This window comes from Cavia porcellus, unplaced genomic scaffold (genome assembly GCF_034190915.1).
Source record: "Cavia porcellus strain 051 isolate PalLab524CR breed Dunkin Hartley unplaced genomic scaffold, mCavPor4.1 scaffold_8, whole genome shotgun sequence".
NCBI classification, from domain to species: Eukaryota; Metazoa; Chordata; class Mammalia; order Rodentia; family Caviidae; genus Cavia; species Cavia porcellus.
In genome coordinates this window covers 31,133,219-31,160,175 of record NW_026947491.1, presented here as the reverse complement: position 1 = coordinate 31,160,175, position 26,957 = coordinate 31,133,219, and the positions used below count along the sequence as shown (strand labels likewise).

At 34.1% G+C, this 26,957-nt stretch overlaps 1 protein-coding gene across 1 annotated transcript in view; it reads right to left on the bottom strand.

The window, feature by feature from the left end:
• The window catches only part of Redic1 (regulator of DNA class I crossover intermediates 1), a 55,615-nt gene that overhangs the window by 9,861 nt on the left and 18,797 nt on the right, over positions 1-26,957 (bottom strand). The window contains exons 7-11 of the mRNA XM_063254553.1: positions 24,220-24,335; positions 14,747-15,270; positions 14,129-14,195; positions 12,424-12,484; positions 9,673-9,736 (exon numbers count right to left, since the gene is read on the bottom strand). Of these exons, the coding sequence (XP_063110623.1) occupies positions 9,673-9,736; positions 12,424-12,484; positions 14,129-14,195; positions 14,747-15,270; positions 24,220-24,335 (832 nt within the window). The remainder of the gene's footprint in view (positions 1-9,672; positions 9,737-12,423; positions 12,485-14,128; positions 14,196-14,746; positions 15,271-24,219; positions 24,336-26,957) is intronic.

Here is a 26,957-nt window from a genome sequence, read left to right as displayed (position 1 = left end):
CCTGTACACAAATAACAAACTCACTGAGACACATTAGGCAAACTACAACTTTCATAAAAGTATCAAACTAAGTCAAATACTTAGGAATCAATATAATGAAGGAAATAAAAGACCTTTACATTGAAAAGTATAGAACTTTAAAATTTTAATCCAAATATCAACAGCATACCTCACAGAATTAGAGAAAACACTCCTAAAATTCATTTGGAACCAGAAGAGATCTAAAATATAGCAAAAGCAATTCTAGGCAACAAGGCAAGGCAGGGATCATCACAATCCCTGACTTGAAACTGTACTACAAAGGTACTGTGATTAAAACAGTCAGGTAGTAGCGAGTGAGCGAGAGCGAAAGAGAGCCAGTGACAGACAGAGCCAGAGCAAGAGGAGAGAGAGAGACAGAGAGAGAGAGAGAGAGAGACAGAGAGAGAACGGGAGAGCGAGCACAAGAGAGCGCGTGCGAGAGAGAGAGAGAGAGAGAGAGAGAGAGAGAGAGAGAGAGAGAGAGAGAATGAAAGCAACAGAGTGAGAGCAGCAAGAGACAGCGAGAGAGAGCGAGAGCGAGAGCAAGGGAGGGAGGGAGGGGGGAGAGAGGGAGGGGGGGAGAGAGGGAGGGATCAATAGAGATCTGAGGATTAAGGGAACAAACTATTCAGAAACAATTCCAAACTCAGCCAATTCACCTTTGACAAAGGGGCCAAATACCTTCCCTGGAAGGAAGATAGCCTCTTTAATAAATGGTGCTGGCTAAACTGGCTTCCCATATGCTAAAGATTAAATTTAGACCCATATTCCTCTCTATGTACTACACTAAAATCAAAATGGATAAAAAATCTAAATGTTAAAACAGAAACACTAAATTTTCTAGAAAACAGAATAACTAAAATTCTTAGAGACATAGATAAAGGCAGATTTCATGAACAAAACCCCAATCACACAGGTAATATCACAAAGAATCAACAACTGGGATCTCTTTAAAAAATGTCACACAGCAAAAGAAACCATCAACAGAATGAAGGTTAAAGGCACAGAGTGGAAAAAAAAATTTTTTTGCCAGGTATTTCTCAGACAAAGGACTACTGTCCAGAATATGTAAAAACTCAAAAAAATGAGAGATACCCTCCCAATTTAAAGACCCAATCCAAAAATGGACATCTAATACGAATAAACACTTCTCAGATGAAGAAGTAGAAGTGGTAATTAAATGTATGAAAAAATGTTTAACACCTCTGACCATTTATGATGCAAATTAAAACACCACTGAGATTCCATCTCACTTCAGAAAGAATGACGATTATCAAGAAACCAACCAATAACAAACACTGGAGGAGCTGTGGGGAAAAAAAGGAATCTTCCTCCACTGTTGGTGGAAGTGTATACTGGTGCATCCACTGTGGAAATCAGTGTGGAGATCCCTCAAAAAAACTAAAACTAGAGATTCCATTTGACCCATCTATTCCCCTTCTTGGCATCTTCTCAAAAGAATTAAATGCATCACAACACAGCATATACACACATTCATGTTTATAGCAGCACAATTTGTATAGTTAAATCTTGGAAACAGACCATCTGCCCATCAATTGATGAATGAATAAATATGTGAGTTTTTATATAATGGTGTACTATTCAGCCATAATGAAGGACAAACGAGGCATTTCTAGATAAATGGATGTACCTTGAAACTATACTCAAAGTGAAATAAATCAGGCACACACATTCAAATACAGTGTGCTTTCTCTGGTTTATCAAACAAAGTATAAATTAGGAGCAAAACGTATTATACATACTGTGAAACTCTAAGAAAAAGTTCAAATGGGAAGGGAAATTAAGAAAGGGGGCAAGGAAAAGGAAGGAAGGGAAAAGGAAAAAAGAATAGAGGAAAAAATGGAAACAAAGCTTCTGTAAATAAGAAGGGGAAGACGGGTTGAAGACAGGGGAAAGAAATGGGACAAAAAGAATCAATATACAGCATATACAGGAACAAATTATCTATGATAAAGTGATCATTATGTATAAATAAATTGTACCAGTAAAATTAACTAAAAAGGAAAGAATGGTCATGATCAAAAGAAAAGTTTTGATGAGGAAGTAGATAAATCAGAACTCTCATGCTCTGATGGTGGGAACTTTTAAACAGTACTGCCATTACAGAAAATATGATAAGAGTTTCTTAAAAAAAAAAAAACTAAGAAAATCTACCATATGATTTATCCATTTCACATATGGATAAATAAAAAATGAAAACCAGATCTAGAAGAGATATTTACAATTGCATGCAGCATTAGCCAAGGTGTGGGAGCAGCTTAATTTCCATCAACACATAAACAGATCTGTTATATATAGATGTATGATCAAAATAAAAGTAAATCCTCCACTTACAAACAATGGAGTTACAAACTTTCCCAGGTATGCTGTGTAAGATTCACTGTCATGTTACAAATGAAACCAACCCACAAACATTTCTCCTCAAATGGAGCTCATTTGTAAGTCTTACTGTATAATATACTTACTGTATAATGATGTAAAAAAAGTGATACAGAAGAAGACACATTGCAGCCAATCTCATCAAAATACTTCCCCTTGCTTTGAATACACTTACGGCATTGCTCTGATCACTTTACAAGCAGTTCTAGAATTCCTCTTTTATGAGTGAATTCATAAGGCATGATGAAAACTTCAGTGAATGCTGCTGCTTAGCACCCGCTAGAGGAAAAGGCCAACTTGTAAAACTGTTACAGTTCCTCATTTACCATATTTATGAGATCTATCTAGCACAATGTCACTCTTAGCTCTTCCCTAAAGTCAAATGATCCTGAAGGTAAATGTTTTTAAAGACACTCATTAAGACATAACTCCCAGAACAGTTCCAGAAAATGGTAAGAATGACAGAATAAGTATTCTAAATGACAATAAGTATTCTGAGGGAGATTAATGGCAGTGTCTTCTATTATTACACATTTTTTCAAAAGATCAGTTAAGAAAATCCATTTACAGATCAGATAGTATGGAAACAGTACATCTTAAAAGGTAATATCACAGAAAACTTGGCTGGTGGCTGGAGTGAGTCCACGCGACATCCTGAGCCTCAGGAGACTGTATTAAGATCATCACTCCCACAGCTCCCACTCAAAGCCCAGCCACACTCGGCTGCACTTGGCAGGTTTCAGGCTTGCCCAGGACACACCCAGCGACCTTTTCCCAAACCAGGAAACTCTGCTGGTTGCTGAGGTGAGTCCCTGCGCCATCCCAAGCCCTAGGAGACTTATTAAGATCATTGCTCCCAGAGCTCAAGGACCCGCCCAGGTCCCAGCCACACTAGACTAGCTTTGGGAGGTTTTGCAGCCTGAGTAGATTATGCCTAGCAACGTTCTTCAATTATGGGAGTTAAGAGCAGATAAAGTGAGTTCCAGGGCATAGGTCTTTGCCAGTGGAGAGCTTCAGCCCATCCACCTAACCAGCTACCTGGGACACAGAGGGTGGCAAGGGAGGGCCTGAAGGCCTGACTTGACCATGCTCAGAAACCTCCATTCAGTCCCAGGAGCCTAGGGCATAGGAGACGATTTCCAACACATCCAGGGGAAGCCTTAGAAAAACACTTGAAACACAGAAATATAGGAAAATGACAAAACGAAAGACCAAAATGCAATCTCAAACCTCCAGCCCATCCCAAGAAAGACTAGAATCCATGTACATAGAAGAAAATATATGCCATACACCTGAAATACCTGTAATAGCAACTGAAATAAAGAAGCAACTCCGGGAAGCTTTAAAAGAATTCAAACAGGAAATAATCTCCCAGATAAACGAAGAAATGATAAAAGTAATGAAAGAAATGTTGAACACATCTAAAGAAGATACAGTGTAAAAATTACAGGAACAAAACAAAAAGATAGAATCCTTAGATAAACAATTTAAGAAACGAACAGACTACATGAAGCAGATTCAAAGAGACATACAGGAAATCAAAAATTCCATCAAAAGTTGTTGAAACCAACTCAATCAAAGTGAAGATAGAATTTCAGACCTCAAAGATAAAACTGCAGGAAAGGAAAGATCTTTTAAAAATAACAAGGAATCGGGAATAACAATTCAACAACTGCAAGATGATGCAAAGAAAAACAACATAAGATAAATAGGGATAAATGAAATAGAAGGGAACAACACATATGATATCAAAAGGCTATTCACAGAAGTCATAGCTGAAAATTTCCCAAACATGAGAATGGAAAGTGACATTAGAATCAGTGAAGCATATAGAACTCCAAATAGCGATAACCAAAATAAAACTACACCCAGACATATAATAATTACCATCCCAGAAATCCAACATAAAAATAGAATACTAAAAGCTGTCAGAAAAGACAGATCACCTATAAAGGAAAGCCTATCAGAATCACAGCAGACTTCTAAACACAAACAACGAAGTAAAGAAGAGCATGAAGTGAAGTATTTCAGATCCTAAAGGAAAATGATTTTCAAACTAGACTTAGGTATCCTGCAAAACTGTCTAAAATGGATGGAGAAATAAGATACTTCCATGACAAAGAACAGCTGAAGAATTTCATGAACACCAAGCCAACCCTGCAAAGAATACTGAAAGACAGTCTACATACATAGGAAAAAACCACTAAGCAAGGTAGACAACTAAACAGAATGGAAAGATAAAATGCACCAGCAGAAAGATAACATGTCAACAATAAGCCAATCTGTAACAGTCATAACCATTAATGTAAATGGTCTCAATTCACCAATTAAAAGAAACAGATTGGCAGAATGGATCAAGAAACAACATCCAACCATATGCTATCTGCAAGAAACTCATCTAACCCAAAATGAAACTCACAGACTGAAAGTCAAAGGATGGAAAACAATACTTCATGCAACAGGAACTGACAAAAAAACACAAGTAGCTATTCTGTTTGCAGATAATGTGAACTTCAAACCAAGAATGATCCTAAGAGATAAAGGTTACTACATATTGGTTAGCGGAAAACTTAAAGAGGAAGAAATAAGTATCTTAAATATATATGCACCAAGTTCCAGAGTACCCAGTTATATAAAGTATTAATAGAAATGAAAAATCAAATTAGCAGTAACACAATTACAACAGGAGACCTTAACACACCACTGACACCAAGCGACAGATCAACCAGACAGAAAATCTGAATCACACCTGTGAACAAATGGACTTGGTAGACATATACAGAGTGTTCCATCCAATAACACCAGAATATACATTCTTCTCAGCAGCACATGGGACATTCTCTAAAATAGACCATATACTAGCTTACAGAACATATTTAAATAAATGCAAAAGAATTGAAATTATTCTATGCATGCTATCAGAGCACAGTGCCATGAAACTAGAAATTAATGATAAAAGAAACTGCAAAAACTCCATAAACACATGGAAATTGAATAATACACTGTTGAGCAATCAGTCGGTCACAGAGGAACTTACAGAACAAATTTAACAATACCTACAAGCAAACAAAAATACAAATACAACTTAAAAGAATCTGTGGGATGCAATAAAGGCAGTCCTCAGAGGAAAATTTATTGCACTAAGTTCCCACATCAGGAAAACAGAACAAATACAAATAAACAATCATTGCTACATCTCAAACGTCTAGAAAAAGAGCAAGTCAAGCCCAAAGCCAAAAGAAGGGAGGAAATTATAAAAAATCAGAACAGAAATTAATACAATAGAGACTAAGAAAACAATCCAAAAAAAATCAATGAATCAATGAGTTGGTTCTTTGAAAGAATAAATAAAATTGATGAGCCCCTAGCCAACTTTATTTAAAAAGGAAAGAAACAGCTCAAATTCATGCAATAAGGAATGAAAAAGGCAAAATCCCTACAAACTCTGTGGAAATACAGAAGATTATCAACATCTATTTCAAAAACCTCTACTCTCATAGGTTCAATAACACAGAAGAAATGGATTCCTAGAAACATGTGAACTACCAAAGCTGGGTCAAGGAGATGTAAAACTGCTGAATAACCCAATTTCTATTAATGAAATTGAAAATGTAATTAAGTCCCTACCTACAAAGAAGAGCCCAGGCCCAGATGGATTCACTGCAGAATTCTACAAGAAATAGAAAGAAGACTTAATGCCCACACTCCTCAAACTGTTCAATGAAATCAAAAGGGAAGCAATTCTTCCTAAGTCATTCCTTGAAGCAATTATTACTCTAGTACCAAAACCTGAGAAAGACCCAATTAAAAAAGAGAACTACAGGCCAATCTCCCTAATAACACAAATGAAAAAATTCTCAATAAAATATTGGCAAACAGGATGCAGCAAATCATCAAGAAAATTATACACCACAACCAAATGGGATTCATACTGGCATGCAGGGATGGTTCAACATATCTAAGTCAATAAATGTAATCCACCATATCAATAAAGCCAAAAGTAAGCCACATGATCATCTCTATAGATGCAGAAAAAGCTTTTGATAAGGTCCAACACTCATTCATGATAAGAACCCTATAGAAAATGGGAATAGATGGTCTTTATCTCAATATGATAAAGGCCATCTATGACAAACCAACAGCCAGCATTATATTAAACGGCCAAAAACTGAATGCCTTGACCTTAAAATCAGGCACGAGACAAGGATGCCCCTTATCACCACTCCTATTTAATATAGTACTGGAAATACTAGCCAGAGAAATAAGACAAGAGAGAGAAATAAAAGGGGTAAAGATAGGAAAAGAGGAAGTTAAATTATCATTATTTGTGGATGACATGATACTCTACATAGAAGGCCCCCAAAACTCCATTGAAAGACTCTTAGATATAATAAATTCAGCAGTGTAGCTGGATACAAAATCAATACTCAAAAATCAATAGCATTTCTATATACTAACAACAAAATCACTGAGAGAGAAATAGAAGAAGCCACACCCTTCACACTAGCATCCAAAAAAAGGAAATACTTAAGGATTAAATCTTACAAAAGTAGTAAAAGATCTATACAGGGAAAATTATAATACCTTGAAAAAAGAAATTCAAGAGGATCTCAGAAAATGGAAAGACATCGCTTGCTCATGGATAGGAAGAATAAATATCATAAAAATGGCCATTCTCCCAAAACTGTTATAAAGATTCAGTGCAATCCCAATGAAAATACCATCAACATACCTCACAGATCTAGAGAAATCACTCCTAAAATTCATCTAGAACCAGAAGAGACCTCCAACAGCAAAGGCAATTCTAAGCAGCAAAGGCAAGTCAGGAGGCATCACAATCCCTGACTTGAAGTTATACTACAAAGCAACTGCAATAAAATCAACATGGTACTGGAATAAAAACAGATCTAAAGATCAATGGAATAGATTAGAAGGTACAACCACAACTACCAACACACTCAACCACCTTATCTTTGATAAAGGGGCCAAGCATGTTCACTGGAAGAACGACAGTCTCTTTAATAAATGGTGCTGGAAAAACTGGCCCTCCACATGCCGAAAACTAAAACTAGACTCATGCCTATCACCATATACTAAATTAAAATCTAAATGGATCAAAGATCTGAATATTAAAACAGAAACACTAAATCTATTGGAAGACAAATTGGGTAAAAACCTTGAAGACATAAGGGTAGGTAGAGAATTCATGAACAGGAATCAAACCCCCCGGGAAATACTTCCCAGAGTCAATAACTGGGGTCACGTCTTATTAAAAAGTTTCTGCATGTCAAAAGAAATCTCCAGCATAGTGAAAAGAAAACCCACAAACTGGGAAAAAATCTTAGTGAACTGTCCCTCAGACAAAGGACTTCTGTCTAAAACATATAAAGAATTTAAAAAAAAAAATCAGACCCCTGAAATTCAAAGACCCAATCCAAAAATGGGCATCTGAAATGAATACACAGTTCTCAGATGAATAAATACAAATGGCAAATAAATACATGAAAAAATTCATCATTATTATTCATTAGAGAAATGCAAATTAAAACAGCACTGAGATTCTATCTCACTCTGGAAAGAATGGCCAGGATCAAGAAAACTACCAACAACAAATGCTGGAGAGGCTGTGGGGAAAAGGGAACTCTCCTGCACTGTTGGTGGGAGTGTAGTCTGGTGCAACCATTCTGGAGTTCAGTCTGGAGCTCAAAAAGATGGGATTGGAAGTCCCATTTGTTCCAGCTATTCTACTTCTAGGCATATTCCCAGAAGAACTGAAAGCATCATACCACAGTGGTCTATGTGCACCCATGTTTATAGCAGCACAATTTGTAATAGCCACATCTTGGAAAAAACTAAGTGTCCGTAGTGTCCGTCAACTGAGGAATGGATAAAAAAGCTGTGGTATTTTTATACAATGGAGTACTACTCAGCTGTAAAGAATGATCACATTGAGATTTTATAAATAAATGGACAGAACTTGAGACCATACTCATAAGCAAAATAAATCAAACTCACATGTATAAATACTGTAGTCTCCCTAGTGTAAGAAATGGTAAGAGTACATAAGAGTTTATAGTGATCATGATTCCCCATTACATTGCTCTGAAGCCTTATAATGTCTGCTTTCATTAGTTGGGATGGTTTTATCCTAGTTTGTTTGATTTCATTATTTGTGATGGTATAAACAGCTATCTTAAAGAAAAGAAGACATTAGAATAGCCAGAGCTAATTTAGTATCATCTTACTCTGAAGTCCTACTATGCTTTTATTTTTTTGTTGCCTTTGGTCCTATCCTGTTACATCTTATTGGGTATTATTATGTGTGATAGTATAAATAAGTTTTCTATGGAAAATGAGATAATATGGTAGCTATTGTTCATTCTCTGCTATTTGGTTCTGAAAGCCCTGTAGTGCTTTCATTTTACTGAATGGTTTTATACTGTTTTGTTATGCTTGATACTATCGTATATGAAGCTATGCTCAACTATTTCAAAGAAAGAGACATTATTGTAGTTACTGTTAATTATGGGTTGTTTTGTGGTAAAATGCTGTGTAACTTGCATTGTTCTGATCTTCGTTATGTGCTCTTTTGTCTTAATCTCTTAAAACAAAAAATAAAAAAATTTAAAAAGATAATATCACAAATACTTAATAAAGATACATTTTTAAAACTTGAATTGATATATATCTCATATTTGAAATCTGAATAAACTACAAATAGATTAAGACATGAATGGAAAAATATAAAACTATACTAACACTAGAAAAAATATGAATTTATTTATAATCTTGGAGTACAGACTTTCTAATGAAACCCAGATATAACAAAAGGCTGATAATTTACATTAAAATGATAAAACAGAAGATACTATAAGCAAAGTAAAAATAAAACACATTAAAAGCCAGTATGAAGCAATAACAAAAACAGACTCAGGATAATATTTACCTCTAGGGGGCAGTATAGGAAATGGAACTGATATTTTCAAAAGTACAGTACTACTGTTTCATAAACTACATTGTTGAGTACAAGGATATCTGTTTCATCACTTGTCAAACTTTACATGTACATTATGTGTATGTATCACATATATGCTGTAAAAAATACAAAGTAATTTTTACGAGCTAAATGCATTACTAGTTTCAAATATTTAGAAAATACTTACTGGCTGGTAAAAAATTCAAACCCCTTGTATAACTGACTTCTATTTAACTGTTAGTTTTCTAATCAATAAAACTCACTTATATAATTACCATGACAGATTCTCTTAAATGCTGGCCTGCCTTTTAAAGAACATGTTCCTTTTTCCATCATAACCTAGAAAATAAAAACATTAACAATTTCCAAGTGTACATGATAATATCCACTCATAACTGCTCTGTCAACATTATTAATTCATTTTATAATACTCTTTTGTTTATATTACTGCAATTCAACAAAGATAATTTCATAAGAAAAATTATCCTGAGATTAAATGAAATTTACATTGGTTTAGAAATTGCAAGCAACAAGATACACACTTGCTAAGAAATAAATTACTAACAAAAATAAAAGGCACCAAGGAATCATAGTAAATGTGAATGAAAAGAGACAAGATCCTAAACCACTTTGTTCTGCTGTGCTTTATGACATTTTAAGTTGCAATTACTTATGTAATTTTTTAAAAAGTACTAAAAAGCTAGCAGTATAAATTTCTATAAAACACATTATTTTTGATTTTTATCTCTAAATAACTTACAATTTGATTTAATTTTCCTTTTTAAAAAATTTCTTAATTTCCAAGAGGTTAGAGGAAATTAAATAGCATGTTTTAATTTTGAACTTTTTGAATTCTGATTACAAACTGTAGATATGAATCTATCCTTGTTAAATTTTTAATTTTTTTAATGGCCTATTCATGATTTGTATTTGCAAATATATCATGGATCAAAAGAAAATGTTTTATACATATTCTCTGTTGGTAGGATACCGAGTTAATTCAGGTAGACAGGATAAAGGACAAACTATCTAGCTATTCATCAAACCTCATTCTTCCTAGTATACAATTTGACTAACTTCCTGGCCTTCCCTGGAGTGGTCTGGACATGTAATTTAATTTCTGTTTATGGGCAGAGACTAATATACATTACTTCCAAAGGGGGCCTACAAAAATTTTCTTCACAATTCTCTACCACCAATTCTCTTCTGTTACCTGATATCAACATTCACTATAAATATGGAAACAATCACTTAAAGATAATGGAGTCCTTACCAGTTTGGCTACCTGAAGAGCTATACGGAGCACAGCCTCTTCCCTAATGCCATTATTTCATTATTTTAAAAGTCTGCTGTTCATCTCTTGACAGTCACGCCTAAAACTTGCACCATGAACAAGAAAAATGGAGTGGTACTATCACATTAGAAACCTGATCAAAATATCTATTAGGACTCCAAGGCATGCATGCACACCAATATCCACTTCAAATTTGTTCAAGAAAGATAACAAAGAAGTCTGAGACAGGAGGATCAGGAGTGTCAGTCCTAACCTGGACAACTTGGTGACTTAGTAAAACCTTGTGTCAGTAAAAAATAAAAGGACTGGGAATGCAGCTCATACAAAAACCCTGGGTTTAATCTCTATTTACACTAAAACAGGTAACAGAAGATTCCTCAAAGTGAGAAGTTAGTTATTCAAGGAACTGCTCATCCAGTGCATCCAGGCTGCACAATGCTACACCAGCAGGCTTTCATGACTGCTGTCATCAGTAACTCTTTATCTTCTACCATGCTCTTTTCTGAATGGGATTTTTACAGTCATTGCTAAAGTACGTTTCCTCATTTTCTGTATGTTTAACCTCTGTTACTATGTTCTGTACCTGTTTACTGTAAATGTATAATTTTTTCCTCTCAATTTGATACTGAAATCTTAGTAAGGAAAGTCAGCCATCTCACAACTAACGCATTAGTAATTTCTCAGCAGATTTCATTCCTTACATTTTATGTAGAACTTCTATTCCATTTTCTCCATTTTTGTCAGGATTTCTTGTGTGACAATACTACTTCTTTGAGTTTTAAAATTATTCCGTGCCTCCAATTTTCTAGCAACTACCTTCCCATTTTAAGCAATCATTTTAAATCTTGTCTACTACTAAATTAAATAATTATATTCCTCCTATTCTTTCCCACCTCCAACACAAGAATCATGGGAACGCAACTTCCTCTTTCTCAACTAGCAACACACAAGAGGTCTGTTTCCTGCTGTTCACCTGTGACTTAGCTCTCCTGTCTCTGCAGTAGTTCTTCTCAATAGAAGCTAAAACCTGTTTTGAGTTTGCTTAACCAGTTGGCAGGCACAGCCCTGACCTCCTTCTGTGCTGCTACCCTCTTCTCCTCACCTACAGTGCCTGGTGCGTTGGTTCTTATGGTAGAATCTACGACTTATGCCAGCTTCCACTTTGACCTTTGACCCTGATGAGATATCACAGATAAAAACCTTCCCATTACTCTACTCAAAAATTTCTTCACTAAACTCCACCAAAAGCTTCTTGTTTTTCTGATTAGCCCTAGCAATTTTCAAGCTGTCTTTCTAGACACACATGTAGTATGAGTTCATTTGTATTTTAAGAACATGATACTGTGAGGCACATAAAGTTTCTAATATTGTTACAACAATACAGAGTTTTCGTGAGAAGGGGTTACAATATTATATAGTCGATGTTTTCAATATTTCTATATTCTTAAATGTGTACTTATGCTCAAAATACATTAAAACTTAAACCATTTTTGTTTTAAGAAAGTTTATAGCTCTTAGAGAACATTTAAAAAATATCCAGATTGGTTTGTCTCAGGGACATTACAGTTTGAAAGGTGTTTTTATTTCCATATCTAAGTCATGATTTTACAAGTGTAAGAAAACATAAAGAAAAGAGTACCAGAAAAAAATTTAATACATAAAAGTACTGTAAACTATAAATGTTAAAATATAAATAACTTCATAGGAAAGTTAACATGACAATGTGCTTTACCTCACCAAGACCAAAGTCCCCTAACTGGTTAGCATGTATTCCTTCCAGAGGGCTTTTACACCTAAGGGTCATAAATGAGATAGTATTAGTATTTGTTTTATTCTCATTTGCTTTAAATTATGATTTTAAAACTCAGCTTCAGAAAAGTATACTGGAAGCTATTTTAAAAATAAAGATGTATAGGGCTAGGGATTCAGCTCATTGGCATAAGCGACTGCCTAGCAAGCGCTAGGTCATGAGTTTGATCCCCAGCACCAATAAATAAATAAATAAATAAATAAATAAATGAAATGTATAAACTCCATGCTAACGAACCTGTTTATTATATATGGGTCAAACTTTGCTTTCTATAGGTTTGAAATCACCCCTCTAAAGTAAATGCAGATCTGCAGGCAGGTTTAAGGACCATGCTCTAAAGCAAAATACATTTTAAAATTTAAAGCTTACTATGGTTTTTTACTTGTGAATTTCCTTATATTCAGAAGTCAAAGAATTTAGTATGCTAATTTTATGAAAAAATGGGGTCTACATTTTAATTGTATATGCTCCTCCCATAAAAGTGGCATACAGATATTTTAAAGATTTCCCTAGGAATCATATCCAAGATAAAAATAGGCTCTAGTTAATTATTCCAGTTGTAAAGATACGAAAAATTGGGTGTTAGTCTAGGAAGGTCCTGGGTACTTCCCTCCTTGTGCTGTAGCACAGATCCTATTACAATAAAGACTAAAAAACCAAAGATATGGCTAATTATTACTAAGAAAGAATGACTCAGAAACTACTAGCTGAAATAAATATTTCTTTACCGATACAGTGGTACCTCAGTTCATAAACCTAATCCTTTCCTTAATTCTAGTCACAAACCAAATTGGGCAAGAACCGAATCAAATTCGTTGGTTAGGTTCAGCACTGACCTTATTGGGAAAATTTGTTTGGTTCTCGTCCAATTTGGTTTGTGACTAGAGTTGTGTAAAGAATTAAGTTTGTGAGCTAAGGTACCATGGTAATTGTAGGTCATTATGTAAAGGAATCAGTAAAGGACAGGCCCCAAAACTAAAGAAAAGTTAAATATCAAGCATTAATAGATTAATTAAAATTCCATTAAATACATTTTGTACACCAGCAGCAAGATCTGATAGGGCATAATTGTTTTCATATAAAAATGCCACAATGATGAGGTGAAGATAGTAATCTTGAACACAGAGGACATAAGGCGTCTCTGAGAGGTACATGTTGACAATGAAGAGAAGCTCTACAATATACATTGTTCCATAAACCGCTGCTGGCTGATATGCATATTTACGCCACTGACATCAACTCTATTATTCTTTGTTCTGATTGTCTACCAACCATACAACCTTCCCAGGAGATTCTAAAGAAGATATGTTCTTCGTGCCAGGAAGCAGTCCTATATACATGAGGCTTCTATTTCTTAGTGTAAATAAGTAAACTGACATTCTGGTGGCTATATGAACATGTAAGACAGTTTCTCAAGAGTAATATTCAGATAAGAAGGTATTTGCAAGCTGGCAAATGTGAACACCACATTCTCAGTGAGAGTGATATCACTGAGACTGTGAATACAGGAAGGATTCTTTGTGGCCTGGCAGCTCACACTCAGTGATAGACCTATGCCATTTTGCACCAGTACATCTTTCAACATGCTGCAACCTAATACAATTCCCTAAATGCACTAAAAACTTACACAGAGTTTACTGGATTTTCCTGGTTATTCTTCTGCGGCATCTTCTCGTGGTAATCATTATGTTTTCCTGCAAAAATAAAACTACTGAGCTAAAAATTTAGCATGCTCTATTTTCACTGAACCAAAGCACCTTACCATAACACATACAGAGGAAAATTGCTGGTCCACGATGTCATATAATAGGAATGCTATTTTTGGCTTCATATTCTCCAAACATATATACTACAGTTATCTCTTGGCAATTATAGGGAAACAGGACCTCCTTTAACCACTTCTACAGATACCAAAATGCAAAATCTCTTACTTAAAATGTCTTAGTATCTGCCATATGACCTACTCATATCTTCCTGTATAGTTTACATACTCTAAATCACTTATATAACACAATGTAAATGCTATATAAATAGATATTATTTTGTATTGGTCAAAGAATAATGGCAAAAAAGACCACATATATGCAATACTCAATGGTTTAAAATAACTTTAATAGAACATGGTTAATCTGCTACAGAGAGTTCAATGTTTATGTGTGTGTGAATATACACATACACATAAAACATATAAAATAAAGCTAAAAACAAAGCATAGATTATTACACTTTCCAAATATAATACCAACCTTGTTTTTCATAACTGGCTGGGTAAGAATCCTCAAGAAAAATTCTGAGATCATGTATTTCATTACTGTTGTGCTCTCTCTGATACTTCTTGTTTGGCTGATATTTTTCGGGACAACTTGTTTTATTAAATGCAGGATCAGTAAAAGTTGACTCTGGAACTGTAAAAATGCTCCTAACACATCCATCAGTGGGTTGGTTTTCACCAAAATTAGTGACTAAACAAGTATTCCCCAAATTATCATAAATACACTTGTCAAAAGTTTTCTGCATCATTTGTTGATCTATACTTAATAAATTGATCATGTTTTGATCAACATAAGAGCCACAATTCTCTGACAGAATACTATGAGTTGCCTGGTTCACATCTTCAAAAAAATTTGAAATTTCTTCCCAACTTTGTCCCCAAATACGTTGCGCTGCTTGTTTTTCAAAAACGAAATCTGACTGTCTTTCATTCATGCTTTTCCAATCTTCACCCAAAGGTATACCAGGTCTTCTAGTAAGGAAACTCCCATTTCCTGGACTTCAGAATACATAAAAAATTATTTTCCAAGAAAACTACAATCCTTATCATTTACAAATACCAACATTAAATTAAATCATTAGAAAGCAACAGGTAGCTAGTAACATTTATTTAATTTTTTAAATATTTAAGTAAATAATACTGTTTTGGATAGAAACACCTAATCCCCTTTTCTATAGATCTGTTGAAAAAAATTACTTGCTGCCTTATACTTCAACATGAAAAATTAGAGCATAGCTCAACTTCTTGTTGAAAAAGTACAGAGGTAACAACATGCTCTATACAGCAAATAACCTAAATAACCACTGTATGTCACTGTTGCCCCATGTAACCAGAGAAAAACATTCTGAAAACTGTGCACGTTATCTTGTGTAATATTATCAAATCAAATAGTTATTACAACATTGAAACAGATATTTCTCAGCACAATAAGGAGATAAAAACAGCTATAAGTCTCACAAAGAAAACAAACATGGATACAAATGGGTACATAGGTAATAAAGTCAAGAAATAAGGTGAATTAGATGAGAATCCAGATAAATTAGGTAACTTGTAAATTCATTTCTAATGGTAACTGTAGATATGATAATGATAGTTCAACTTGTGTTAAGAATCGAAGTTATAATAAAATAATTAAAAGGCAGAGAATTTTTAAAATTTTATTGCCAGTACCTCCAAACTTATCTGTGACTGGATTGTTCCAGAGGTTGGAGGTACCAATGAAATTTTGAAAAGAGACACAGAGACTGCTAAAACTGATTTCCAAAGCCCGGGGAAATAGCTCAGTGGCACAGTGCCTGCCTAAAACTTTGCTTTCCGATTGAAGTTTTTAAATTATATATTAAATATTTAACAGGAAACAATTGTGTTCCAGGTACAAGGCCATGTGTTTGGGATAAAGAGATAAAACAACTTAATTTGGTACTTGCTGATAAACTCATAATCGCACACTGTATCTCACCAAGGGTCTTACTGCTGTTTTAACCAATAAAATGCTAGTTTGTTGTACTAAAAATACAACTTAAGAGTAAGAACACACACTATTAATATCAGAGAAATGCCTATTACTCTAAATGAGAATAAATGTGAAAGACTTCATAAATTATAAAACACACTGTAAATGTAAATCACTTTTTCAAAGTTCTTTAAGCATTCTGACACAGAAAAATCAGTCACTAAGAGCTAGAGAACACAGACATGTGTAATCTACAGTTATTACCAGCAAGAAATGTACAACATTAAAATGCAAGGCAAAATTGCTAATTGATAGATGTTATCCCAGAATCAAATAATATACTAGAAATCAGAACAAATTTTTTTTTTGCTTAAAAAATGAGGTATATGGCATCTGATTTGGGGACTGAATGTTTTTACTTCTGGAGATGACAGAAAAATGATGGAAAGAACTTAAAAAGGGACTTTAGGGGGCTGGGGATTTAGCTCAGCAGCATAAGCACCTGCCTTGTAAGCAGGCAGTTGTGAGTTCAATCCCCGGTACCGATAAAAAGAAAAAAAGACAAAAAAAAAAAGGGACTTCAGAAAGACGACAAAGTAGTAATAAGCATCCACAAATTGGCCTCTCCAAGATTCAGAATCCAGACACTGGAAAATAATAACCTAACTAAGAAAAGAAGGAGAGAAGCAAAGTCCTGAAACAAGAAAGAATCTGATGGGAAAGCTACAGCCTCAAAGATGAAGAGACTAAATATAATGCAGAAAAAAGATGGGGCAATCTGCACACTTCCTCCTGGGTTCCTAGAGGTTTATTCTATAAGAGATATAGTGAAAATAGGGGCTGCTATCATAATTTCAGACAAAATAAAACCAATATTGATCAGAAAAGATAAAGTCACCACATGGGTTAAGGAAACAGTTCAACATGATTTATATGTGCACCAAATACCAGTGAAACCAACTTCGTGAAACAAACACTAATGAACATGAAACATCATATGAACACCAGTATAATTGTAATGGGGGCTCTCAATACCCCATTTTCAAAGGGACAATTGAACTAAGCAAAACAAAAATCATCAAAGAAATATCAGAACTGAACCAGGCCTTCAAACCAATGCACCTAATGGATTTTTAGTATTCCATTAAAAATCACCAGAGTACATTCTTCTCAGCAGCACATGGGACTTTCTCCAACAGGGACCACCTATAAGCCCATAGAGCATGCTTAAGCAAATACAAAAGAACTGAAATTATTTTATGCATATTATCAGATCATACCGTAGTGAGACTAGAAATCATTGGCAAAAGACACCACAGAAGATATACAAACATACAGAAATTAAATGATACCCTCTTGAATGATCATTAGATCACACAGGAAATTAAAGAAGAAATTATACAGTTTCTACAATTAAACAGTAATTCCAGTAAGGAATACCAGAACCTATAGGCCATAATGAAAGCAATTAGTTGTAGGAGGGAAGTTTATAGCAGTGAATTCCCACATTAGAAAAACAGAATGCATTAAAATAAATTGCCTAATCATGAACTTCAAGGCCCTAGAAAAATAGAAACAACTGAGATGTAAATCCAGTTCAAGGACAGAATTATAAAAAGCAGAGCAGAAACAATGTAATTCAATCAATGTAATCAATCTAATGTAAAAAAAAAATCAATGAATTGAAGAGTTGTTTCTTTGAAACCATTTACTCAAATCTAGGGAATTAGAAATGAAAAAGATTAAATCACAAAGGAATCTCCCAAAAATCCAGAATATTATTGGTAACTACTTTGAGGACCTGTACTCTACTAAATGAATAACTCATAAGAAATGGTTAAATTCCTAGATTTGTATGAATTACCAAAGTTGAACCAAGAAAAAAAATTTTAAAAAGCCAGTATCAATTAATGAAACTGAAGAGGTACTAAAATAAAACTACTAAGAAAAGCCCAGGTCACAACCAATTACTGCCAAATTCTACAAAAATTTTAGAAAAGATCAAATACCAATACTTCTCAAACTCTTTAATGAAATGGAAAGGGAAACATAACTCCCAAAGTCATTCCTAGAAACAAGCATTATACAGCTCCCAAAACCAAAAAAGGACCCAACCAAAAAAAATAGAGAGAGAGATAACTAGCCAGGCGTGGTGGTTCACGCCTGTAATCCCAGCATTTGGGAGGCTGAGGCAAGAGGATCCTTGGGAGTTCGAGACCAGCCTAGGCTACAAAGTGAGCTCAAGGCCAGCCTGATCTGCAGATAGACCCTGTCTCAAAAAGACAAAAGAGAGAGAGAGAGAGAGGGAGAGGACCAATCTTTTTAATGATAACAGATGCAAAAATTCTTAATAAGACACTGGCAAACAGAATGCAACAATACATCAAAAAAAGTAATCATCATGACTAAGTAGGACTAACTTTAGAGATGCAGGGATAACGATTTAAGATACAAATCAATAAATGTAATTTATCACATAAACAGAAGCAAGAACAAAAATCATACGATCATCTCACTATAAAAAGAAAAAACATTTCACAAAATTCAAAATTTTGATTTAAAAAAACTTCAACTAAAAGGAATAGATTAAAGCCACCTATGACAAAACATTGACCACCATCATAGTCAACAGAGAAAAGCTGAAATCATTTTCTCTAAAATCAGGAACAACATAAGGATGTCAGCTATCAGCACTTTTGATCTACATAGTTCTCAAAACACAAGCTAGAACAATTAGACAAAAGAAAGAAAAAAAGGAGATATGGAAAAAAGTTAAACTACATTATCTGCCAATGATATGATTTTCCACATAAAAGACCCTAAGAACTCTACCAAGACTCTTAGAACTAACCACCAAATTCACCAGGGTTGCAGGATATAAAGTTGACCCTAAAAAATCAATACCAATCCTGTATACCAAAAACAAACTCAGAAGGAAATTAGAGAAATAGTAACTTTTACAATAGCATCAAGAAAAATGAAATACTTAAGAATTAATGTAATCAAGAAAGTGAAAGACTTCAACAACAAAAACAAAGGAGATTGGAGTGGATACCAGAAAATAGAAAGATGGTCCCCGTTTCCTGGAGAGGAGAACCACATAGGCAAAAGGTTCATACTTCCATAACCGTTATATAGATTTAAGTGATCAAAATACCAGTAACATTTCTTGCAGAACTGGAGAAAACAATTCAAACTTCCATATGGACTCTGAAGAGACACAGCATAGCAAAAGCAATTCTAGGAATAAGGGCAAGACAGGGGTCATCAGAATTCTGGACCTCAAATTATCCTGCAAAGTTAGGCATGAAAGCAGCATGATATTGGCAAATAAACTACACTTATCGATCAATGGACTAGAACTGAAGATACAGGCACAATTTCAGGCATACTCAGCTTTGCAATCTTTGACAAAGGGGCCAGATCTCTTAACTGTAAGAAAGATAGGCTCTTTACTAAATGATGCGGGCAAAAGGTGAGCCACAGGTCAAAGGCTGAAGTTAGATCCATCTGTCACCAGGCATGGAACTAAAATAAAATGGATCAAAGATTTCAACTTTGGAACAAAAACCAACTGCTACAAAAATAAAACAGATTAAACTCTCAAAGACAGGTATAGGCAAAGACTTTCTGAATGTTGCACAAGAAATAATACCAAGAATCAACACATGGGATCACAATAAATCACAGCTTCTGCACATCAAAGAAAACCACCAACAAAGTGAAGAGAAAAATCAATTAAAAAATTTACCAGCTACTCCTCAAAGGACTAACATCTAAAATATATAACAAACTCAAAAAAATTAGATCTTCCAAATTTAAAGACCGAATCAAAAACTGGGCACATGAAATGAAAAAACACAGATGAAGCACAAACGGTCAAAAAATACATGGAAAAAATGCTCAACATTGCTATTAGAGAAATGCAAATTAAAACAATATTAAGATTTCATCTTGATGCTACGACTGGGAGCATCCAACAAGAAGCCAACCAATCAGGCTTTCGGGTAAGCCACACAAGCCGCATTGCTTCCAGGAAGAGAAAAGTTAGTGCTTCCTGTGAGGCTACTGGCAGTGGCTCAGAATCAACTCCCCCACCCTCAACGACAAGCTCCCCGTTGGACTTTTACATTATCCACATAGTGCTGGTTTTAGGCACGTGCAGAATGCAAGAATTGTGAAAGACATCTTCCACTCAGATTTCAGAAGCCCATGAAAATGGCCATGTTACCAAAAATTACATGTAAATTTAGTGCATTTCTAAAACTACCATCAGCTCTTTCACAGAAGCAGAAAAATACAGTTCTTTAATCTATATGGAACAGAAGAAACCCAACATAAACAAAGTAATCCTGGGCAAAAAAAGAGCAAAATATTGCAATCCCAGATTTCAAATTACTCTAGAAAGCTACAGTAGTAAAAATAGCATGATATTGATAAAAAGACATGTTTATCAATACAATAGAATATAGGATGCATAAATAACCCCGCAGCAACTTCAACATTCTGATTTTTGAAAAAGGGGCAGTAATATAGGTTCTTTAACAAATGGTGCTGGGAAAATTGGTTATCCATATGAAGAACAACAAATTTTATCCATCTCACTCTACTAAAATCAAATCAAAATGAATCAGATACATATATATACACACATATATATAAATATATATGTAAAATCAAATCAAAATATATATAACAGAAACACACACACACACACACATATATATATGTATATATATGTAACAGAAACACTGAATCTGTCAGAAGAAAAAAATGGTAAAACTCTTAAAGAAACAAACATAAGCAAGGTTGCCCTGAACAGAATCCCAAATGCCCAAGAAATATTACCAATAATCAACAAATGGGATTATATCAAATTAAAAAGCTTCTACAAAACAAAGGAAACAATCACCAGTATGAGGAGACAACCTACAGAAGGAAAAAAAAACATTTTATTAGTTATTCCTTGGACAGAGAAAAAAAACCTCAAAAAAATTAGAACTCTCCCCAAATCGAGTACCTGATTTTAAAAATGGGCATTTGAAATAAACATTTCTTTGAAGAAATACAAATAGTGTGTGAAGAAATGGTTAGTCTTTGGCCATTAGAAAAATGCAAATCAAAACAATACAGAGGTTCTACTCTGTAGCTATGGTAAGATGATATGGACAAGAAGGCAGAGGGGAGGACAAGCGGTTAGGGAATAAAAATGATAAAGATGCACTATGTATATGTGTCAACCTCCAAAGATGAATGTAATCACTGAGTAGCATAAACATATACTTACTAGTAAATGTTTTAATAAATTTTAAAAAGTATTAAAAACATTAAGTGCTACAAGTTAAAAAAAAAGGGCAAGTTTCAAATAAACATCCTAATAATGCAGTCCCAAAGACTTAGAAAATCACAAATCCAACCTAAATCAATAGAATAAAATTAATTCTAAAGTTCCAAGAAGAAATGAATACAGACTAACAATACAAAAGATGAATGAAAAAGAATTAGTTTTCTGAGAAGATTAACAAAATTGATTTTTCTTTCTTTTGGTCTTTTGAGACAGCATCTTGCTGTGTAGTTCAGGATGGCCTTGAACTCACTTTGTAACCCAGGCTGCCTCAAATTTTTGGCAATCCTCCAGCAGTAGCCTCCTGAGTGCTGGGATTATTAAGCATGCACCACCATGTCCTGCAAAACTGACAAACCTATAGGTAGACTAAGAAAATGAGAGAAGACCCAAATAAATGAAATTAAGAGTTGGAAAAAGAAGCAATGCAACTGATGCCACAGAATTACAAAAGATCATTAGAGAGTGTCATGAAAAATGATAGACTTACAAATTGGGAAACCAGAGGATATGGGCAAATTTCTAGATATGACCTGCCAAAACTGAACCACGAAGACATAAAAAAATCTCAAAAAGTTTCCTCTGAAAAGGAGCAAAATAATGACGCCCACACTCATCTCTATTATCCAAAATCATATTAGAAGTTTTGGCTAGAAAAACTGACAAAGTAATAAAAGGCATACCACTAGGAAGGAAAGAAGTGCAATTATCTTTGTTTGTATTTGCTATAAATTCTACATATAGGGAAATCTAAGGAGTTCACCAAAAGACTATTAGTACTGATAAACTTATCAAAGTATACAAAAGATACATGAAAATAGGTAGGCTCTCTATAAACCAATAATAAATCTGCAAAGAAAGAAAGAATCCCTATTCATTACCAAAAATAGATAATAAAATGCTTAGGAATAAATGTAACAAGGGAAAAAATCTCTACAATGAAAATTACAAAACACTGATGAAAAAGATTGGAGACACAGACAGAAAGGTCTTCCATGTTCTTAGATTAGAAATATTCATACTATTAAACTATCTATATTACACAAAATGATCAAAGAGTGAATGTAATTTCCATCAAAATACAAATGACATTCTTTAGGAACTAGAAAAAAATCCTAAAACTCATATACAGAAGCACCAAAGAACCCAAATTGTCAAAGTAATCCTGAACTAAGAGAACAAAGATAGAGTCATCACAATACCTCACTTCAAGATACACTATGGAGTCATAGTAATTGAACCAACATGGAATTAATATAAAAATAGAAACAGAGCTCAACTAGACAGAATAGAGATCCCAAAAATGAACGCATTCACCTACATCCAACAAATTTTTCACAAAGGAGCAAAAATATATTTTGGAGCAAGAAAAGCCTCTTCAATAAATGGTGCTAAAAAAATTATATATTTACATGCAGAAAACTGAAATGACTGGTATCTCTCACTTTGTACAAAAATTAACTTAAGATGAATCAAAGACCTTAAAACATGATGTGAAACTCTGAAGCTACTAGGAGAAAACATAGGTGAAATATTCCAAAATATCAGAGTAACCCAATAAGCAATGATTTTCTGGATAAGGCCGTAGAAGCACAGGAAATATAATCATATACTAACAAAAGGCTTATAGCAAATTAAAAAGCTTCTGTGCAGCAAAGGAAACAGAAGACAAGAAACAAACAAAAAAAATGGGAAAATATGTGCAAACTATTCATCTGACAAAGGGTTACTAATATTCACAATATATAAGGAACTCTAAAAGTCTGACAAAAAAGTAACCTAATTAAATAATGTTTACATGATCTGACCAGGCACTTCTCAAAAGAAAAAGCAGAAATGGCCAACAAATGTGAAAAGATGCTATCATTAGCCATCAGTGAAATGCAAATCAAAACTATAATGAGATACTATCTCAACCCAGTTTCTAGTTATTATCAAAAATATTAAAAGCAAGAATGTTAAAATAGTGTCTATTGACTATTACTATGGCCATTATGAAGAACTACATTGAGGTTTCTCAAAAACAAATAAAAAACCCCTAAGTGTAAATCTACCATATGATCAGCTATCCAGAACAGAAATGAAATCAGCACATCAAAGAGATACCTACAAGTCCATGTTTACTGCAACACTATTCACAGTGGCTAAGATAAACATGAAGAAAATATGGTACCTATGCGCATTGAGTTATTATTCAGCCATAATAATGTATGAAAATAAGTTGTCATTTGCAGCAGAGTATAAGAAACTGAAGAACATTAGGTTAAGTGAAAAAAGCCAGACACTGTAACACAAGAACCACATGACTCCCACATGTGAAAGTTAATAAAAGTGAAAAGTAGAATACTAACTAGTAGACAATGGGAACAGTGTCAGCTGGGAATAGTGGAAAAGAAAGATTGGATTTGATCAACAATACGCATGCACAGAACCATCACAATGAATCTCATTAATATGTATAATTGATATGTCTTAAAAGAAATGTAAAAAATTAAAAACTACTTAATGATACATTTGATTTTTATAAGTGATTTAAAAATATTAGTTGGTCTGTTTATGTCTAAAGACAAATGTTTGTGATCTGTAACATCAAATTAATTGAGAGTACAGAATGCTATACTTGTTTATTTCCCTCACCATCCTTGCTTACTTGTTTAATTGTTCAAATAATATTCCACATTTTGCTGCTTCATATGATGAACTGAGACCATCTTGACATTCACTTAATTTGGAAACCAAGGAATCAGAACAGTTAACATTATTTAGCTGAAAAAATGGGAGGAAACGTCAAAATAGTAAATGTACATACATACAATTTAAATTGTTTATTAAAAATATCATTTAAGTAAACCATACCTATATTTAAGCGTGTATTTTTAGTCCAAAAGAAATTTTAGTCCTATTAAAAATATAATACTTTTCTAACAATGAAAACATTGTCAATATCTGAATGATGGTTAAAATAACAGAGAAAATATAATAAACTATTTCCTTAGTTCAAAAAAGGTTGCAAAAACAAAACAAAAAACACTATGATCTTGAGTTAAATTTTCTGACAGAAAACAATAGTCTGTTTCAAGGAAATTGCTGTAATTATCTCAATTCTTCCATTTATTAATTTTAGACCACTACATTACTTTTGTGAATATCACTCAATGCAAATTGGGTGAAGACTACCATGGAAACCAGAGGAACATCCACTTTTAATATGGAAGGCAGTATATAAACGTAACTTAATAAGCTACCTCAACATTAATTTAGTAATAATGTATAACTATAGCATATTTCACTTATAGCCCATGAAACACAGAAATGGGAAATCCAAAGCAATCATTTATAGAATCAGAAAAAAGAGCAGAGTCAAAATGTGCACAGTTGTGCAGAATTGCAATCCCAGCACACACATCGGAGAGGCTGAGGCTGAGGGTCACGTATGTCAATGTTTGAGACCAGGCTCAGCAACAGTGAGACGTCTCAGGGAAAAAAATGAGAAGGGAATGAAGGAAAGGTAAAGACACTGAATGTCTCTAGTGGAAAAAGATTTTAAATGGACATAAATCAGGGACAGCTGATATTAAGTTTCATCTCACTCCTGTATCTCAGTCTCAGAAAGAGACTGTGTCAGAGTGGCAAAGACAAAGTCAATATGGAAGTGACATATGAACACACTAACAGATTGGAGGAGAAGAGGGGAGGAGTTCAGTGGTAAAACAGTACTTGTCTAGCAAGCCCTGGTTTCAGACAGGAAAAATAAAAGTGAATATAATATTTTAATTCTAACTGCTCTAGGAATCTCTCCAAGTAAGCTATTAAATACTTCACTCATATTTCAGATGTGACATCTTGATTTGAAGAAGGGTACAGCCACTCTTTTCAGTCTTCTGTCTTACTAGGTATAAGGCTTTTTACCTGTCCAGAGTTTATCACTAATGTGCAGTGCATACAACATATAGGGTAGGGGAGATTGTTACAGTAGCAATCACCCAGCAAAACAAACTACACAACAGCAAGAATGAATCATAATTTGATCTGTAATGCAAGGTTTTGTCTTACAAGTAAATGAGTAAATGACTGTCTTTCAATTATATCATTCAAAAATTTTTGGATCCTTTAATAAGGCTAACACCTATCACAGAAACTCAACAGCTAATTTTCTCCAACAAACAGTAAAACACACTTTGATAAAAACTTAAATAAAATTGAAGTATATATTTTACTACATATAATATTAACATAGTGAGCCAGGCATGGTGGCTCATGCCTGTAATCCCAGCACTTTGGAGGCTGAGGCAGGAGGATCACTGCGAAACCATTCTGGGCTACAAAGTGAGCTCAAGGCCAGCTTGAACTGCATAGCGAGACCCTGTCTCAAAAAGACAAAAAAGAAAAGAAAAGTTAACATGTAAGTACTATTTCATGACTTTACACATTTCCGATTTTTTTATAAATAATATAGATAAATATGGCACAAAAGTTGTACATGCTACAAATAAGACAAATTAAAACTAATTCATTTTTAAAGTCTGATTTTTTTTTTTTTGGTTATCTTTTTGAGATAGGTTTTTACTATGCAGTTGAGGCTGGCCTTGAACTCTCTGATCCTTTTGTCTCAGCCTCCCAAGTGCTGGGGTTTCAGGTATGCACCACCACGAAGGACACTAATTCTTTTTTTTTTTTTTTTTTTCATTTTTATCGGTACCGGAGATCGAACTCACAACCGCCTGCTTGCAAGGCAGGTGCTTATGCCACTGAGCTAAATCCCCAGCCCCGGTCACTAATTCTTAACAAGACATATTTATATAACTTTTTCATTGCCAGTATCATTACACACTAAAGTAATATTTTTATTTTTAAATTATATCTATGTAGTTGATTATTTCTATGTATATTCTGTTTTGTCTTTTCCATATTTGACAGGGTTGCGTTTGTAGTACAGGCTGGTTTGAACTCACTGCGTAGGCCAAGGTGGCTTCGAACTCATGTTGATCCTCCTGCCTCAGTCTCCTGAGTGCTGGTATCACTGGCATGTGCCAGCATGCCTGGCTCTATGTATATTCTAGTAGATACTTTAGAATTTAAAATTTTTAAACCTATAAATCTAAATTTTTAAAAATGTATGTATATTGAGTCACCATGATATCATCAGTCATTTATAGTGATTAGAAACATAACTAATATACAGCACACTGAACTATTTTCAACTTTCTATTAACAATTTTCTAAAAGAATTATAATTTCTAAGGTTTTTACAAAACATTCTCATTTTTGGATTCATAAACTTCTGCAGTACAGAAAATCTTTTGACCAAAGATGAATTATGTTCTTAATTTATCTACCTTGGTTATAGTTATATCAATTGGCAATCTATGAATTTTAAATCCATAAAAA